General features: G+C 38.5%; 1 protein-coding gene across 1 annotated transcript in view; it reads left to right on the top strand.

Moving 5' to 3' along the window:
• hfm1 (helicase for meiosis 1) overlaps positions 1-20290 on the top strand; it is a 34857-nt gene that overhangs the window by 11263 nt on the left and 3304 nt on the right. Inside the window, exons 16-34 of the mRNA XM_053239575.1 lie at positions 1343-1437; positions 2949-3082; positions 3165-3212; positions 3299-3379; positions 5054-5145; positions 5363-5469; positions 5563-5610; positions 7674-7771; positions 7925-8059; positions 10194-10279; positions 10697-10780; positions 12536-12693; positions 12789-12892; positions 13511-13699; positions 14817-14894; positions 14977-14996; positions 16875-16957; positions 17904-17962; positions 19613-19705. Of these exons, the coding sequence (XP_053095550.1) occupies positions 1343-1437; positions 2949-3082; positions 3165-3212; positions 3299-3379; positions 5054-5145; positions 5363-5469; positions 5563-5610; positions 7674-7771; positions 7925-8059; positions 10194-10279; positions 10697-10780; positions 12536-12693; positions 12789-12892; positions 13511-13699; positions 14817-14894; positions 14977-14996; positions 16875-16957; positions 17904-17962; positions 19613-19705 (1792 nt within the window). The remainder of the gene's footprint in view (positions 1-1342; positions 1438-2948; positions 3083-3164; positions 3213-3298; positions 3380-5053; positions 5146-5362; positions 5470-5562; positions 5611-7673; positions 7772-7924; positions 8060-10193; positions 10280-10696; positions 10781-12535; positions 12694-12788; positions 12893-13510; positions 13700-14816; positions 14895-14976; positions 14997-16874; positions 16958-17903; positions 17963-19612; positions 19706-20290) is intronic.

The following is a 20290-nucleotide window of genomic DNA, read 5'->3' as shown; positions in this document are numbered from 1 at the left end:
TTGTTCTGTCGTGTTTCGCGTCTATCGTTTCATCTCCTTTCCTGCTCTTCCGGATACCTGACTTTACTGGATTATAGTTTGGACTTTAGTGTTGTCATTTTACCGTGGATTATAACTCTGACTGGATAACCCGTGCTCATCGCTGGCTATTCATCCACCTAATCACACCACTCTGCTGCCAAACACAGCATTAAATAAGCTCCAATATATCCAGAACTCTGCAGCTAGGGTTCTCACTTTTTCTAAGAAATCCTCTCATATTACTCCCATCCTACACAGGCTTCATTGGCTACCTGTTCGCTTCCGTATTCAATACAAGATTCTCCTCATCACCTTCCCCATGCATTTCTGATCTCATTCATACTTACTCCTCAGTTCGCACATTACGCTCTTCAGATCCTGCTCTACTGTTAACTCCACGCCACAGGATAGCATCGTTTGGTGGACGAGCGTTTTGTCTCTCTGCCCCCACACTCTGGAATTCTCTTCCCAAAAACATACGTGAGCTTTCTTCATTACAGGATTTCAAAACCCACCTTAAAACACATCTTTTGCTTTCTTGTTTTTCTGATCTCTGACTGTATGATCTGATTCATGGCATGGATTTCTTGTTTATTTCCCTTTGTTCTTTGTCTGCTGTCATGTTTATCTATTTTCATATTGTAAAGTGACCTTGATTTTGCAGAAAAGCGCTATATAAAATAAACTTTATAACTTTATAACACGTATGTAGAAAACGATCACCTTTTGCTTTGTCGCTTGCTAGTGTGAGAAGAGTTACACGGTGACGTTCAGGATGCATAATATTGTTATTGTTATATGTTCTACTTCATTCTGTTTATGGTATACAGTGAAACAACAATAAAAACACTTAAATAAACGTCGTCGTATTTAGAATGCAGCCAAATCCTTTGCAAAATTGCCAATACGGTTATTCAGTTTGGTAGAACTGCTCCTCATGTTAAGGAGTTTGTTGTAATATTGTAACGTGTGATAAAATAATTTTAAGGATTTATTGTAACATACACTAACTAAAACTAAAACCGCACTAAACCTCAGGATGCGGAAAATAGAAATCACATCAAATACCGTCTACAGAAATACATTGTGCTCTTTAACACACGTGCGTTTATTTATTGTAGCTGCTTATAGCTGTTGTTGGTAAATAATTCATGAATTTATAAAGTATATATTTAAAACAGAGAATATACTGTGTGACTCCTCATGTGTTTCATCATGATAGTAATAATATTCTGAAACACAATACTAATGATCGAGTGCTAGTGCTCATAACCTTTTATCCTTGTTGTTGTTGTTGTTGTTTTAAATTTATTTGTTTTAGTTTGACACATCAGCCACTGCTGTGATCATGACTCGATCTCAGACTAGAGACAAGTACCTGCAGTTAGTGAGTGGTTCAGAGACCATAGAGAGCAGGTACGGCCGCATGTGGACTGTCTCTTTGTGGTTCTACTTATATCTGTGATCATTAGATAAGGAAAAAAAAGGACACAGAAGATGTGTCTCGCCTGTTGTGGATGATCTAAAAAACATTTATGCCAAAGTTTCACTTTTTCTTCAGTGTATAAGCTCAAATGGATTCTGTAGATTTTTACACAAGCGCTGCTGCTGTAATCGTAAAGACAGTCGTGTGCTCATGCCAGGACACACAGGAACATCCTTTAAACACACTCAGTACAGTTTGTCTTTACTCTTCTACACCTGGGTCAGGGATCTACACAGAATAATCCATAACAGTAAAGTGGGAGGAAAATTTAATATAGTTTACCAAATTATTTACAAATCAAAACACATAAAACTGTTCAGCGCTGTTGCTGTAAAACCCCTAAATGAACTCAATTCAATTCAGTTTTATTTGTATTGCACTTTTCACAACGGACATTGTCACAAAACAGCTTTACAACAATATATAAATTTAGGATATACATTTTAAATTTATAAATTCATCCCTAATGAGCGAGCCAGAGGTGACGGTGGTGAGGAAAAAACTCCCTGAGATGATATGAGGAAGAAACCTTGAGAGGAACCAGACTCAAGAGGGAACCCATCCTCATCTGAGTGACACGATAGTGTGATTATAAATCATTCCCTTCTATAACTGTGTACTCTAGAGTCAAAAAGTGGAATTGTGTAACCAAGAAAATTCATTATAGTTTTCACATGAAGTCTATTTTGTTGAAGTTATCAACTTATTAGGGAGACTTGATTTCAAAACTGTTTGTGGGAATTGCAGTTCTAAAGCCTTAGTAGCAAAACTGTTCATATCAGTTGAAGTAAATTAGTTCTGGTGCAAGCAGTTTCCATCAGAAATCATGTGATTAGTTGAATGGAGTTGACTTGTGTGTGCTTAGAGTGTCAAATGATCTCAGGATAAATACTCCTGTTGCCAGAAGAACCTAGAATTTACCTAAACAAACAGCATCATGAAGACCATGGAGAGATTAAAACAAGTCCAGGAGTTTAAATTTGGTTTTGGTTTAAAAAAAAATGTCTCCAAACTTTGAACCTCCTGCAGAGCGACATTATATCCATTATTACTCTACAGCGTCCTGTCTAGAGGATATAAGAGTCAGGTGAGCGGGTAAAGAGAGGATTAGTCAGAGAAGCAACCAACATCATGCTACCACCACCATGCTTCACTGTAAGGTGGTGATCTCTAGGTGATGAGTATCGTTGGCTTTTTCTGTCGAATATCTCACTATCCAGAAGAGCATGGGTTCCCTTTCCATCTAGAAATGCAGATTCTATGAATATGCAGATAGGAAACGCCCCCAGCCCTACACACTGGAGCATGATAGACTGTTATATACAATCACGTGTTCAGTACTAGTTAGATTTTCTGATTTTTATAAATCATTTAAAGCTCATTTGTTGTGTATTGATCTGTATTCCCATTATTGTCTTCTAATTCAATAAACTGTCTTAAGCTTGCACACAAACCTGGTAGAGCATCTGAATGCTGAGATTGTCCTTTACACCATCTCTGACGTGAACATGGCTTTAGACTGGATTCGTTCCACGTTCCTCTACATCCGAGCTTTGAAGAATCCCAAACACTATGGTAATATGGAAAATTGTTATAAAAGAAAACCTAATATACACTTAGCATGTTGTGAAAATATCGTTCAAATTCAACTTTCCAGGTTTTTCTCCTGATCTCGACAAATGTGGAATTGAAACCAAACTGCAAGGTGTGACAAATCTCTCACATTCTTATCTCCAGTGATTAAAGATTGCTTGACTTACAATTACGGTTGTAATTTGTGCCATATTTTAGAGCTTTGTCTAAGAAACTTGAACGCACTGGCTTCCTATAATTTGATCACAATGGATGAGGACATAAACATCAAACCTACAGGTGAGGTATTGTTTTCAGGGTTGTGTTGAATTGTGCTGCCTTCTTGGCTAGGATTGGGTTGTAAAATGGATTTGTTCCTCCAATGTAACCACCTTGGTTAAATTAAGGATAAATAATGATATTTATTTTACAGCCATGTCTGTTAAACTTGCTCCTTATCTAACTAACATGACTTCTTCAGGCAGAAAGTACAGGCAGAGTTAAAGTAAACAAAAACATTTCTGCATCATTTTGTTTTTTATTAAACCGTAGACACCTGACCATCACACCCATATGTGTTTGTTGAACGTCCCATTCTATTGCTGTTATAATAAGTTCCACTCTTCTGCGAAGTCTTTCCACTAGATTTTGGAGCGTGGCTGTGGGGATTTGTGTTCATTCAGCTACAAGAACATTAGTGATCAGTGTATTCAGTGGGGTTGAGGTCAAGGCTCTATGCAGGACACTCGGGTTCTTCCACTCCAAACTTTAACTGTCACTCATTAAAATAGGTGATGAAAAAAATATTTAAACATAAATACCTATTACTAGAGCACCAAATAACAATGTCTAACAGTTGTTTTTTTTTTTCATAACTTGACCCTTTTTTAGAAATTATAGACCACCGTATGGTTGAGGTCAGTTTATGGTAAAAGATGCTATTCACAAATTGCTATATTTCTTAACATTTTTCATGAAACACAATCATTTTAATCTCTCTTTAAAACCTTAATCAACATGTTGTTTTTGGCCTGTAAATGTCCCATCAGTTACAATGGCTGGGTACACACATCTGTATATATTGATATATACTTCATCATATGGCATTTCTGCTTTAAAATCAGGCATTGTTTGTCATTTTATATGTTTAAACTATTTGGATTCTATGAACAAAACTGTAAAAAAACAACATTAATTTCAGGTATCACTGAGTTCATTTTGATTACAGATTTCATATCAAACATATCAATAACTGCAGTTTGGAACAAACATCTGTGTTTACTAACATATCTATGTTACATAACATATATCTGCATAATAAGGCATATGCTGACATACAATGTAATAGGATAATATTGTGTTTTAGTAATATAATCTAATTTCATTGTATTTGTTTGCTTTTTCCACTCAAACATCTTCCTACCATACCATCTACTATGCTAACACCTGCCCTGCCTCATGGTCGTTTCTACACTTTACAGACATATCGACCGCACGGTTGAGCATGTTTTTGTAAAATTCTGGCACAATGGATTTAAAACATTTTTGATATTTAATATCGTATTCCTATTCTTTAAGGTCTCTCTTATCTGAAAAACATCATGCTTTATCCCTTACCTATCAAATTCCTGCTTTATGCGCTAATCTTTGCGGAGTGATTTGTGGTGTTGCCCCTGTCGTAGTGCAGGAACTGCTGCTCCACACAGTTGTGATGAAATGAGATACTCTTTATGCACATTGATTAAGGGGGGATGGAGCCCCATGCCAATCAGGATGCTGGGCAGATTCTTCTCATAGGTTTTTTTCACTGTCGAAGTCAGCTCTACTGCATGGTTGAGAAGTCAGTTAAAGGGTTAACACACCATGTCAGCAACATCTGATGGGTTTTCTCAAACTGTCACACATTTAACAGTAGCGTTAATTACTAGTGACAGATTTTGCTGATTAGATAAATGAACGGTCTCTTGTGCACAGAGAGTGGGAAGCTGATGGCGCGATACTGTGTTGCATTTGACACCATGAAGCAGTTTATGAAGGTGACGGGTACAGAAACCTTGTCTGAATTGGTGAGCCAGTCGCCATTTTATTCTCACCTACTCCAACATATCAGGCTGTTATAGCATTTATTATATCACAGCTATATTATTGTATATTATATATGACAATATTGATTTGTTAATCATGGTAGATGAAGTTTTTCATATACTGTCTGTACATTAGAGTTCACACAGACAAAACTTCACTTAAGTACCAAACATGTCGTTTAATCTGTACTTGTGGCAGGTTGATATAATATCGAAGGTGAAGGAGTTCAGTGATGTCCAGCTGAGAGTCAGTGAGAAAAGAACCCTGAACATGCTGAACAAGGATAAGAACAGGGTCACTATCCGGTCGGTACAACTATTTCTACACATTCATCTTAGAAATTACGCTTCTCGGACTCTAATTAAATAGTAACGAACTCTCTCAATCTGTTTTTTTAGCTATCCAATGGAGGGAAAGATCAAAAGCAATGACATGAAAGTTAACTGGTATGAATCAAATTCTCCATTTGTTTTGAGTACAGCTTTTGAATTACGTTTATAGCCAAAGATTTTCCCCAATCTGAATGAATTAATTCTGAACAGGATTTTGAACGATCTGTTTATATGGATTCTGTTTATACACATCGGATTACACGTGAACATTATGTGTAATCCGATCCAAAGTTATGCACAAGTGCTCCCATAACAACTATGGAACGTGTGAGTCCAGTTACCATGTTCAGCTTTTAAAAATTTTAAATTTCCATCACAACAAAAATTCATCCAAGGTTGATTATTAAACGGACAGCAGGAAGAAGCGCTTGTGAGTGCAGTAAAGTTACTCAGCATTTCATATTTTCCAGAGATTCAGGAACAGGATGCTGTAGTTGTTGAAAATAATTTAAAATGAGCTTCATTCATTGGTATATTTCCTCATCATCTAATGTAATATTTACATCTTCTATTGTTACCAACATTAAAAAGCCACTGTCTGGAAATTACTGCACAAGAAATATAGATTTTATTCAAATTTTTACCTCCTTTTATACCGTGTGTATGTTCTGCATCCTCACTGAATTTCTGACAAACTTTGAGCCAAATTTATTGAGGTGAATTCCCATCCTACAGCTGCAATAATTTGGTGCCTATCTATCTATCTATCTATCTATTTATATATCTATCTATCTCTCTCTCTCTCTCTCTCTCTCTCTATATATATATATATATATATATATATATATATATATATATATATATATATATATATATACATACATATATATGTATGTACAGTACTGTGCAAAAGTCTTTACATCCTGTATTTTTTTTTAGTACAAACTTTGTTATAGATGTTTATTTTCTGACTTCTACATTATTGATTCAGTACAAAACCATTTTAGATTCCAAACATTAGTTTTCCAGCACAAAATGAAATGTTACAGAAAAATGTTTGTATGTCAGTAAAGAAAGCAGCAGATTCCATAAGAGACACTTTTCAGATAAAAACATAATGAAGGCTGCTGGGTTTCGCTGCAGAAATAAGAAGCGAGTCGACAGTCAAAGTCTCCAGAAGAACTGTGGCTGCTTCTGCAAGATGCTCAGTAACACTTACAGCTCATTTCCTTATAAAACTGCACACACTGCACCTCAGATACTGCTTTATTTATTTAAAGTGAAGGATCGTCACATTAAATACTGACTTTGTTTCATTTATTACAGTTTACTGCTCTTTATAGTATTTTTTTTATGTAGAAACATTTACAGAACAAACATATACAGCATTTCTTTGCATGTGCCTAAGACTTTTGCACAGTGCAGTATCTATCTATCTATCTATCTATCTATATATATATATCCACCATTATCCACATGCACAGATTTCGATAGTCAAAGTAGTCAGAGAAAAACCTTTACACAGTGATTAATCTTCTATTTAACAGATTATTAAAAGGATATTATCACACCTTGGTCAGTTGGATAGGAATTTAATCTGGACTGGCCTCAATCAATTTACTCTAGTCTGATTGAGGTGTATAAATGAAAGTTTTTGTTCCAGTAGAGCTCTGTGTTGGATTATTAACAGATTATTAGGCTGCAGGTAAAAAAGGACACTGCCTAGCCTCAGCTTAGCTTAGCGTCATTAAGACAGAACACATACTTGGTCATGTGACCTTGTTCAACATTATGATCTCCAGTTGACATTTATAAAAAAATGTGTTGTTAAACAAATGAGTCGTTTCCAAGCCGATTCATTCCAAGTTGGATGACTTTGAGAAATGGCAGTTGTCTTACTGTACTTGTGGAAATTGTCATGAAAGTTTAATAGCGCCACCTGCAGTACTGGAGTACATGTATGCTACGACCAGAACGAATCCGCAGAGAGTATGTGAGCTTTTAAGTAAGTGAAGATGTCTTCGTCTTTGCGCAACCCTTGTAGACATCGTCTCTGCATTAAATAGTGCAAGCAGTCATGCAATGAACTGACTTTTAATACTAATTCAATACTAATTTATTTCTGATGCCATTCATTTTGTTCTCTTTTATTTTTCTGATGATTCCCTTCTCACCAGTTTGATTCAGGCTCAGCTGGGCTGCATCCCGATTCAGGAGTTTGGACTCACACAAGACACTGGGAAGATTTTCAGGAGTGGAATCAGACTAAGCAGATGTAACCTGCCTTTACTGAAACTGCAGTGTGATCATGTCTTTAGTAATTGCCCTGATAATGTGGTTTTAATTGCCTCAGTCTGTCAATGTCGAATCGATCGGCCCACATGATCGAGTGTTTGAGCAGCGTGGTGTTTTGTGTGCTCTGTGCCAGGCCTGGTGGAGTTTCTCGCTCAGCACTCCAAGAAGAATTTCTCAGCCCAACTTAACGCCGTGATTCTGGCCAAGTGCTTCAGAGCCAAGCTGTGGGAAGATTCACCCTACATCTCCAAACAACTGGACAGGATTGGTGAGATAATTATACAGATAGATAAATAGGCGGCTGCCAAACGCTTTAATAGATGGATGTATGGATGAATGGATAGAACATTGGGGTAGGTTATCTGGATGACAGATGGAAGATGGAAGGATGGATTGATGGAAAAATCGATGGGTGCATGGGTAGATAAATATGTGGCTGCCACATGCTGTAATAGATGGATGTAAGGATGAATGAATAGATAGATGAAGGTTGGAAAATGGAAGAGAAATGGATGGATGGATGATACAGTGGATAGAAAATACATACCCTTTTAAATATGCATGTGGTTGGCATATAAGCTGGAATTAAAATATAATTTTTTTTCTAGCTAATCTACACACAACACTTAACAATGTCAAAGTGAAAAGCTAACGATAAAACATTTCTAATATTATTTCAAAATGAACAACTACTATATCTTGGTTTGATAAGTTTACTCCCCCCTTTAATATAACATCCCTTAATCAATCTCAGGAATAACCAAGGTTCTTCAAGGTCATCCAATAACCTTCAAGGTCACATAGTCACTAAATTTTCAAAATTTTTAAAACATTTTTCACCTGTGTGGAAAAGATGGGCTCCAAAGACCTCCCAGAACAACTCCACAACAAAGTCGTGGAAAGGTACACATCATATAAAACGTTTCCAGGCTTTGAAGATACTGCGGAACACTGTGAAGTCCATCATTAAGAAGTGGAAAGTGCATGGCACCACCCGGAGTCTGCCAAAATCTGGGCGTTCATCAAAACCAGATGACCAGGAAAGAAGACACTTGGTCATAGAGGCCACCAGGAACCAAATGGCAACTTTGAAAGACCTACAGGATTTTATAGCCAACAGAGGACCACATGTGCAACACACAACAATGCCGAAGTTCTTGCACACATCTGGCCTGTATTGAAAGGTGGCAAGAAGAAAGCCATTTCTCAAAAAGGTCCATCTGGTGTGCTGTATGAAGTTTACACAAAGACACCTGGAGGATTCTGCAACAAACTGGCAAATGAAACCAAATTAGAAATTTTTGGCATGAATGCCAACACGGCTCATCACCAGAACAACACCATTCCGACTGTGAAGCATGGTGATGGAAGCATAATTTTGGGGATTGTTTCTCATCTGCAGGGACTGGAGAACTTGTCATGATTGCGGGGAGGATGGATGGAGCCAAGTACAGGGAGATTCTGGAGAAGAACCTGATGAAATCTGCAAAATGTTTGAAAATGGGTCAGAAATTTATATTCCAAGAGGACAATGACCCCAAGCATAAGGGCAAAGCTACCATGGAGTGGATGGCTAGGAACAACATGGATGTTCTGGAGTGGCCTAGTCAAAGCCGTGACCTAAATCCAATTAAAAATCTATGGAATGACTTGAAGGTTGCTGTCCATCAACCAACCTCTTTAAAACCAACCAGCCAATGGGGGAAGATCTCCAAATCCAGGTGTGCCACTCCAGGAGCTACCAAAAAAGACTGGTAGCTGTAGTTGCTGGTAAAGGTGCCGCTACCAAGTATTGAGTCTGGTGGGTGTTCCTTCAGTTCTGTCAATTAAATGCTCTTTTTTTTTTAAATTAAAATAATTTTACTGCATTTATATCGTATGCTTGTTGTTTGGATCGGGAAAAGAAATCTTATTTAAATTCATGAATTTTACAGAACCTGGTGCAAAAAAAATTTAAAGAATTTGAAAGAGTATGTATGTATTTTCTATCCAATGTATATGGATAGACAGAGGACAGACAGATGGATGGATGGATGGATGGAGAAGTGAATGGATGAATAGATAAAAATGGAGATGGAGAAAGGGATGGATGCATGGTTAGATAGAGAATTGAGTTGGTGGGTGGATGGTGAAATGGATGGATGGGCAGTATGTAAGTTGGTAGATGGTTGTAGATGAATCATGTGTCACTGAATTGGTGTGGATTAAAATGGAAGTTCATCAGTTAAGTGAGACAGGTGTGAGAGAGGTGTGAGACAGGTGTGAGACAGGTGTGAGACAGGTGTGAGACAGACAGCTTAAATGCTTCTGACATACCTTTTGGAGTGAACTGGAATTACAATGATGTGGCATCGTAGATCATGTCTTTCAGTTAAATATTCAGAACATATTTTGTGTTCTAGGTTTATCTCTGGCTAATGCAATGGTGAATGCAGGACTGACTTCATTCAGCAAGATTGAAGCCACCAATGCTCGAGAACTGGAGCTGGTACAGACTAACCATCACAAACCATCACTAACCTTCACTAAACATCACAAACCTTCACTAAACATCACTAACCTTCACTAAACATCACAAACCATCACAAACCATCACTAACCTTCACTAAACATCACAAACCATCACAAACCATCACTAACCTTCACTAAACATCACTAACCATCACTAACCATCACTAACCTTCACTAAACTTCACAAACCATCACTAACCTTCACTAAACATCACTAACCATCACTAACCATCACTAACCTTCACTAAACATCACTAACCATCACAAACCATCACTAACCTTCACTAACCTTCACTAAACATCACTAAACATTCAAACTGCTGTCTCCTCTAAACACATATCTAATGTCTCAGTCCTATAACCGTGTAAATGACCGATATGTGTTTTCGTCCAGATCGTGAACCGACACCCTCCGTTTGGAAACCAGATCAAAGAAGCCGTCAGCAGACTCCCAAAATATGAAGTTAGTCTGGAACAGGTGACATATTTATGTTTATTTTTAATAGCAACTCATATAAGTGAACATTTCCACTGGATTGGGTCAAATTTAATCATACAGACATTTACCCTATTTTTAATAACGCATGTAGGGCTGTGTATATTATTCTGCAATGATTCGATGAACAAAAATCATAAGATTTGTTTATGCAGTTTCAGGTTTTTTTAAACCTATTTTTTAAACACTTTTTTTCTCACATTAGTGCTTTGGCAGTTCTGAAACTGCTGCAATGGTCACAGCAAAAAGCTCACTGATTTGAATTACCAGGATTAACAGACTTAGAGACCACACCCTGCTGGACAGAGGCCACGCCTCCATTACTGCGTTTGACATGAACTTAGGTCACAAGTACTTCGCTGAAACTCAGAGACAGAGGCCGTGCTTTCTTTACAAGGACTGACAAGCACAGAAACCACACCTCTTTTTATTTATTTATACACACAGACATCACACCTCCTTTACTCTGACTGACAGGCACATAGGCCACGCCTCCTTTACTAGGATTGTCACACATGCGCTGAGGCCACACCTCCTTTACTCTGACTGACAGGCACATAGGCCACGCCTCCTTTACTAGGATTGTCACACATGCGCTGAGGCCACACCTCCTTTACTCGGACTGACAGGCACATAGGCCACGCCTCCTTTCCTGGGATTGTCACACATGCGCTGAGGCCACACCTTCTTTACTCTGACTGACAGGCACATAGGCCACGCCTCCTTTACTAGGATTGTCACACATGCACTAAGGCCACACCTCCTTTACTCTGACTGACAGGCACATAGGCCACGCCTCCTTTCCTGGGATTGTCACACATGTGCTGAGGCCACACCTTCTTTAGTTTGACTGACAGGCACATAGGCCACGCCTCCTTTGCTGGGATTGACACACATGCACTGAGGCCACACCTCCTTTACTCAGACTGACAGGCACATAGGCCACGCCTCCTTTCCTGGGATTGACACACATGCATATTGGCCACGCCTCCTTTACTAGGATTGTCACACATGCGCTGAGGCCACACCTCCTTTACTCTGACTGACAGGCACATAGGCCACGCCTCCTTTACTGGGATTGACACACATGCACTGAGGCCACACCTCCTTTACTCGGACTGACAGGCACAGAGGCCACGCCTCCTTTTCTGGGATTGACACACATGCACTAAGGCCACACCTTCTTTACTCTGACTGACAGGCACATAGGCCACGCCTCCTTTACTGGGGTTGACACACATGCACTGAGGCCACACCTCCTTTACTAGGATTGTCACACATGCGCTGAGGCCACACCTCCTTTCCTCTGACTGACAGGCGCATAGGCCACGCCTCCTTTCCTGGGATTGACACACATGCATATTGGCCACGCCTCCTTTACTAGGATTGTCACACATGCGCTGAGGCCACACCTCCTTTACTCTGACTGACAGGCACATAGGCCACGCCTCCTTTGCTGGGATTGACACACATGCACTAAGGCCACACCTCCTTTACTCGGATTGATATGCACAAAAGCCACGCCTCCTTCATTAGACCTGGCATACACAGAGGCCACGCCTTCTTAATTGTGACAGACAGGCACAGAGGCCACACCCAGTTTACTGGGCGGGACACACACAGAGACCATGTCTCCTGCACACCTCTTTTACTGGGATTGATGGATACAGATGTCATGCCTCCTTCCCCGGACTGACAGTTCTCAATGCATTAAAACAGAATTTTGTTTTTTTCTAGCTTCCCCGTTACAGTGTCTCCACAGCAGAGATCGTTATCACAGTGAACTTGAAGAACTTTGAGGAGCTCATGTTGAAAAGGACTGCACCGGACCATCATTATATCACACTCCTAATCGGAGACCGTGACAACAATGTCGTCTTCCAGCAGAAGATCTCGTGAGAGACGCAATAATTCTTCATCTTTTTGCTCAGAGGCCTTTTTAGTAAAATGTAATGTAATATAATATAGATATTAATGTTTCAATGAGCAGAGACACTTTACTGCTGAAGTCTGGAAGCTGGTCGAGAAGGATCGAGGTGACGAGAACACCTACTGGAGATGAGATCAGCATCAATTTAATCAGCTCTGAGTACGGTGTGTGTGGTTCAGTCACTCTTCTACACATTTACACAGCTCAGAAGTCAGAAGGTTAACTGATTGATTAGTTTTCTACAACAGCAGCTCTGACAGTAGTGCAGCTGCACATCACAGGTTTATATTAATGCGCTCGTTCTAATACATTATCGTTTCTTTAGTAACAGCTCATTCACAGGGACTTAAAAATGTAGATTTTTTTATTATTAACTTCAAGAGAGAGAAAAAAAGAAAGGTTGGTGAGTTTATAGATGCTATGACGTAAATGCAAACAGGAACTCACTCCACAACATTAAATGTAACTATAAATGGATTAAAAAGTATGATGTGTTGTTCTGTAATAAAATTAAACTGGCAATTGCTGTGGTGTAAGAGGAATAAAACACTTCACATCATGCTGTTATAGGAAATTAATCATCTTCGGGGTGGTGGATATAATGGAGTAACTCACATCACTATGTTGTTGATTATTTTCCTCTAACAGCAACATGGAGTATTTTATTCCTTATATAAGCCTCGTATAAATGTAATTTTTCTTCACTGCATACTGTAAAATTAAGTGATATATGAAGCAGTGTGTGTATTTCTGAGTGTGTGTGTGTGTGTGTTGATGTGCAGTGGGACTGGATATCCAACAGAAATTCAGTGCCTTCTACTCAGGAGCAAAGACGTTTAGAGCTGAATCGTGTGGAGCAGAGAGTCCAGCGTTTATGAGGAACACGAGAGAAACCCCACAGAGAAGAAACACCTCCACTGAGAAACCTGCCACAGCACGAGCTCCAGTCCAGAGAGATCGATTTAAACCAGGCAATACAGACGTGGTGATCTTGCAGATACATACCTTTCACATACACTCACTTATATATATATATATATATATATATGTTTAATATCTGGATCAGAACACACTCAGCAGGTTGTTGCATATCCATTTCCATAAGTTCATTTAAATACAGGATGGTGATAATGTCCAGGGTTTTTATCCATAAGCAGAAATCCAGGAAACTGAGAGCGTGTGTAAGACCTAATGAGCTTCATGAGGCATCACAATTTGAATAATTGCATACTATTCTAGTAAGAAATGTAGTACAGTAAATGAAGTCCTGAGGGCGCAACGAAAAGGGGAAAAGCGTTTGCATTATTGTCCAGAAATGGCTTCATGTGTCTCGGAGGCATCACATGTTAGCCTTCTCCCACCCGGGTTGGTAGTTGTCGTATGATAGATTCGTATGAAATAGCCACGACTAAATTAGGGGGGAAAAAAACCCCAAACCAGTGGACACTTTTTATTTCTGTGACATCAGAATGTATGCAAATACACACGCTTTTCATGCTAGACAGAACCGACATGGCTACCGATTCATTTGTAGCATTTACAGTGTGATACAAGAGACACCAGAAAACAACAAAATTAATTCCAGTTCACTGAGCGGGAAAGGACATGGGACGTGAAACGTTTGTTTCTGTTATTCTTTACATTTACATTGCATTGACTCGGTCTTGTGAGCCAATAAGAATTAATAAGGCGAGACGGTGGTCCCTTTGGTTTTGTTGAAAAACATGGAGGAGCTTCTAATTATTACTTAGCACCACACCAGGCTTACGCTCGACGTTATCAGGACATCAGTTAGCGTAGCTGGATCTAAGTGGGATTGAAATTGTCCATCAATTGAATTGAAATGTCCATCAGGGTGGAATGTATTTAGCATTTCTGTATCAACAGGCAGGTCGTTCAGTAATAAACACACAGGGTACGATGTGTAGCTATTTAATATTTTTCTTATTGCCCTCTGGTGGACAGAAGAGGTACTGCAGTATGTTGTGTTTGTGCATCAACAGCATAATTGCGCTGTGCTCCAGGACAGTCTTCTACTAACTGTTAAATACAAACTATAAACTATTTAAAACTCTGTCCTCACTGCAGATCCCGCTCAGATAGATCCCAGCAAACGGCAGTGTAACCATTTTTGTAAAAACAAGCAGCTCTGTGGTCATGAATGCTGTGAGTACCAGAACAAGTAGATTTAGATTATTAAAATGAAATTTGGTTATCAAATGAGATGAATTAACTCCTCTCACTTCAGGCAAATTTGGCGTACAGAAAAAATAATCTGAGTGATTTTTTTAGCTCCAGAATTATTGGCCTCCTTGTTAGGTTATAGGTTAAAAAAAAAAGTTTATGAAATAAACATTAGAGAAATCTAAGCTTATCAAAATTTTAACAAAATCACATGGTCCAAATATGGGCATTCCTGTATTTTGTACTTTGTATAACCACCATTTCCCAAAATAACACTGAATATTCTCCTGTAATATATATACACATATACAGTATATACAGTGACAGTATGTATTAATCAGAGGGCTTAGTCCACAAACACATGGATATCAGTTCTGTTTTTCTTTGTACTGTCTTTATACAGATTTGAAATGAATCAATCAAGATGTGATTGAAGTGTAGACTTTCAGCTTCAAATCAAAAAATATTGCATTAACCATTTAGGAATTACAGCCATTTTTTACAGAGTCCTTCCATTTTCACAGGCTCAAAAGTAATGGGACAAACTAAAATAATCATAAATATTAGGATTATTTTTATTACTTGGTTACAAATCCTTTGCAGTCAATGACTGCCTGAAGTCTGGACCCCGTGGACATCACCAAATGCTGAGTTTCCTCCCTTGAGATGATTTGCCAGGTCTTTACTGCAGCCGCTTTCAGTTGCTGCTTGTTTGTGGGTCTTTCAGCCTTCAGTTTTGTCTTCAGTAAGTGAAAAGCAGCTCAGTTGGGTTGAGGCACAGGTGACTGACTCGGCCATTTAAGAACATTTAATTTCTTTGCCTTATGAAGCTCTTGGGTTGCTTTTACGGTATGTTTCAGGTCATTATCCATCTGTATTGTGAAGCGCTGTCCTATCAGTTTTGCAGCATTTGACTGAATCTGAGCAGAAAGTATAGCTCTGTACACTTCAGAATTCATCCTGCTGCTTCTATCAACAGTCACATTATCAATAAACACCAGTAACCCAGTTCCATTGCAGCCATACATGCCCATGCCATAACACTGCCTCCACCATGTTTGACACATGATGTGGTATACTTTAGAACATGAGCCCTTCATTTCCTTCTCCATACTTTTCTCTTCCCATCATTCTGGTAAAAGTTAATCTTGCATCAGAACTGGTCAGGCTTTTTTTAGAGGTTTATTTAGCAAGTTTAGTCTTATCTTTCTGTTCTTGAATGTTACCGGTGGTTTGCATTTTGAGGTAAACCGTCTGTATTTACATTCATGAAGGTGTCTCTTGATTGTAGACATTGAGAATGATACGCCTACCTCCACCAGAGTGTTCTTGACCTGGCTAGATGTTGCGAAGGGGTTGTTCTTCAATAAGGAAAGAATTCTACGATCATCCACTTTAGTTGTCTTCCATGGTCTTCCAGGCTTTATGGTGTTGCTGAGCTCAGGAATGTACCAAATTGTTGATTTGGCCACACCTAAAGATTCTACTATCTCTCTGATGGGTCTGTTTTATTTTTTCAGGCTAATGGTGGCATCCTTCACTTGCATCAACACCTCTTTGGACCGCATATTGAGAGTTCCCATGAACAGCTGCCAAATGCAAATTCAACACTTGGAATCACTCCAGACTCTTTATCTCCTTAATTTGTCATGAAATAATGGGGAAACAGGCCACATCTGGCCATGAAACTGCTCATCAGTCAAGTGTCCAATTACATTTGAGCCTGTGAAAATGAAGGACTGTGTTAAAAACGGCTGTAATTCCTGAACGGTTAATGCAATATCTTTGTTAAAGCCCTTGAATTAAAGCTGAAAGTCTACACTTCAATCACATCTTGATTGCTTCATTGCTTGATTGCTTCAAATCCATTGTGGTGGTGTACAGAGGGAAAACTCTGCCCAAATACTTGTGGACCTGACTGTATATCTATCATTTTAGTAAATTGCATGTATTTTCTCATAGATGAAGATGAAGAGTGAGGAAGAGGCCATCACCCTGCAGCAGTTCTCCTATACACCGAAAGAACCAATGCCTGCTGCTACATGGTATCTGTGATTAAAAACTCCTTCCTGAACAACTTGAATATTAATCATTATATTTCACACCTGATCCTCAGTGGCATCCAAGATTTATTTTATAATGACACTCAGAGTTGGGTTTTTTAGTTTAAACTTCTTTCATCGACATATTGGTCTCTTTGGTTAACGGTTTCCTACATTACCCACAATGCCATTCGACTCCCTGCTGATAGTCGTCCAGTGGTATTAATGCTGCATTCAGCTAAAACTCGTAACCGGGAATTTCCAACCCCCCGACTATGAAAAACACAAAGAAACGCCCTCTCATCTGGGAATTCCTACTTGGGAACTCAGGATGGTTTCCTCAACCCCGAGTTCAGTGAGTGATATCAAATCAACATGGCCGCCTACAGTAAAAAAAAGTAGCATTGCTTACATTTAAGTTATTTGAGTTATACTGTATATACTGTATAAAGTATTAGCTTTGGACCCATCAACATACAGACATTCACTGGTTAAATCTAAATCTGAATCTTAAATAAACCTACATCACGCATCACAGTTAGCTGACCAGCTTGTTGCTAACAAAATACGAACATGGAGCGATATATTTTATCGCTGCTTTGCAGCTTGAAGGCACAGTCGTCGAAAATGAATAAATCGAATGCAGCATTAGTCCCCGACCTAACGAGAACGATGCAGCGGTGCTTTAGTCCTTTAGTCCAGCTCTCTCACCTCCTCATCTGTGCAAAGCTTCAACTTTCATGCTAATATCGCTAATATCAGCATCATCTCATAGATCGTTAACTAGAATAAAGAATAAAGTAGGTCCACTGTGTAAGCATCAACTCCTGAGTAAATAATGTCCTTAAAGTTTAATGTCTGTATAAATCTAAATTCCTTACTGAGTAAGATGTTTACTGCCTTGGAGTATTTAACAGTTTGTTGCTTGTTTTGATGTTTTTTCCTTTAGGATTCAGAAACGTCTTGCTACACCTCAGCAGCAGGCGTATTTTGAGCCACATCATGATGGTAAGCGTGTATTTTAAAAGACAGTAAGAACTCCAAAAGTGTTTCGAAGAGTGAGATATAAAGCAGGAAGATGAGCTTTTTGTCCAGCAGGTGGAACTCTAAAGCATTGACCCTGTAGTTTTACCGGCGACTCTTTATTCGGTGTATAATTAGGGGTCGTATTCGATCTATAATTAGGGGTCGTCTAATGGTGGACCAACAAAGTATTTCAGCAGATTGAAGCGAGCACTTAGAAAGACACTGTTCAACATCAGGAACAAAATCTGTCCATAATTCAGCCACTCCAACTTTCTAAACATGAACCATCACGTTTTCTGTAGCAGATTATCTGTTGTGGCATTTATAAAAGTCATTCGGTAAGTAATTATAGTATTTAATATTCATTAAAGAAGGAAGTGCTCACAGACTTCCACTGGTTTGCTCTCTCTTGTTTAATTAGTGAACTGACAACATGGTTAACTAACTAACTATCTAGTTTGCTAACAAATGCTTCCAAAGTGATGTTAGTCTTAGCCCTTTAATGTCTAATACCTTGTGCAAATGCTTAAGATGGCGGCAGGGATTCAGATAAAAAAAAAATAGGATGGAGTCAAGGACATGCTAGCTGAGTACAAGCTTCAGAATCTGATTGGCTATCCACAATTTTCATGAAGCACTTTTTGGCAAGTGGGCTCGGGAAAAATCTGTGATTGGTCATCTCCAGTATCAGTTAAATGGCCTTTTTTGTGAAAGCAGGACGTTTTGTGGTCACATTTTTAGTGACAAAAGTGTCAAAAGGAATGTTAACTCAATCCCTAATCTAAAGAATGACTCAGAAATGGATAATATTGACAGCTACAAATGATCTGTAACAGAAAACATCCCCTGTACTTGTATATCTAAACGTAAAGCTGGCCGTCTACAATCCGACTACTGTGCAAAAATAGCTTTCATATGAAGAATATAGTGACAATATCAATAAAAGCTGCATGTCATCATTCAAAGTAATAAAATGTCTATCTGCATGTGAAAGTTGAGCTTTCTCTGTCTCTATGTTGTGGAGCGCTCAGTAACTGAACAGACGTGTCGCCTCGGGACTCGTTTACAGACCGCCGGAGCTCCTGATGTAACGTGGCAAACACTTTTATAGTTAAAAAAATCAAAAGTGTTCCAACAAGACAACAATAAAGTACAGCTGATGGGTACAAACAGTTATATCATAGTTTTTTTAGTTTATTAATCAAATGAAACAGTTTTAAACCATGATCTATTTTGGTACATGTCTGTCCTTTCATTTAAGGTGTCCATCGCTTACATTTTCAAACAGTAAGACTTAAACTGCATTGTTGAAAAACAAGAAATTATAATATTTTGCCCTCTGAATAAAGAAACTGGTATAATTCTGTATTGTTGATGTGTTATATAGAAAGCTACTGAATGAGAAGAACTGATGAGAGTGTAACTGTGTTGTCTTCCCATTTTTACTTTCATCTGTTTTCTGTGTTTCATTTTAAATTTCTTATAATGTTCACAAACTAAAGAAATCTCAGAAGTAAAGTAGCAAAAGATAAAGAAATAAGAGTTGCTCTTAAGACTTTGTCAGTAGCTCTACATCTTGCTTGTTGTTTGTTGCTCCGTCATGATGCGTGGTTTATCCGAACCAATCTGCAGAATACAACGAGAACACTGAAGATTTTTATTCCGAGATGCACGACGCAGTGGAGGAGCAGGTCTTCCAGACTAACGCTAACACTGCATGTCACAGTAAGTGTTTAATTTTATTTTTTTATTTAATTTATTGTGTATCTGGAAATCCTGAGACTGGATTCCACTTAGCCGACATGCATGTTATTATTTATTATTGCGATAACCAGCAGTTAGTAGAGTGTTAATGAGAATACATCAGTTTAAATATTGATCAAATATATCATGAGTTTATCTTGTATTTAGTGGCTCGATGCTAGTCTCTAAGACTTAAGGAATAGTTTAATAATATATATAGTTTAATAAGGAAACTTCCTCGTATTCAGAGTCGGGTTATGCAGCTGCTTCACTCACATTTTGTTTCCTTAATTCGGAGGATTAAAATCGCCTGTGTGTAGTTCACGCCTCTGTGCCAAACACTCACCTTTATTTATTTATTTATTTATTTTTATGTATCATTTTTTTATGTGGCCGTGAGGTAATAAAATTGAGGTCTTGAACTTTTAAATGTGTATCATTGTACTCATGAAGCATCACAAAAGTGTGGGAGAGAGAGAGTGTTCAATGTAATGCTCGCTCTACCATTTAGCGATGATCTTTGGGAAACTCGACCCAGATCATACGCAATTTTCCCCAAATTTAATT

The sequence above is a fragment of the Pangasianodon hypophthalmus genome, chromosome 14 (assembly GCF_027358585.1).
Source record: "Pangasianodon hypophthalmus isolate fPanHyp1 chromosome 14, fPanHyp1.pri, whole genome shotgun sequence".
Taxonomy (NCBI): Eukaryota; Metazoa; Chordata; class Actinopteri; order Siluriformes; family Pangasiidae; genus Pangasianodon; species Pangasianodon hypophthalmus.
Note: the sequence above shows the minus strand (reverse complement) of the source record. Positions and strands in the feature narration are given on the sequence as shown.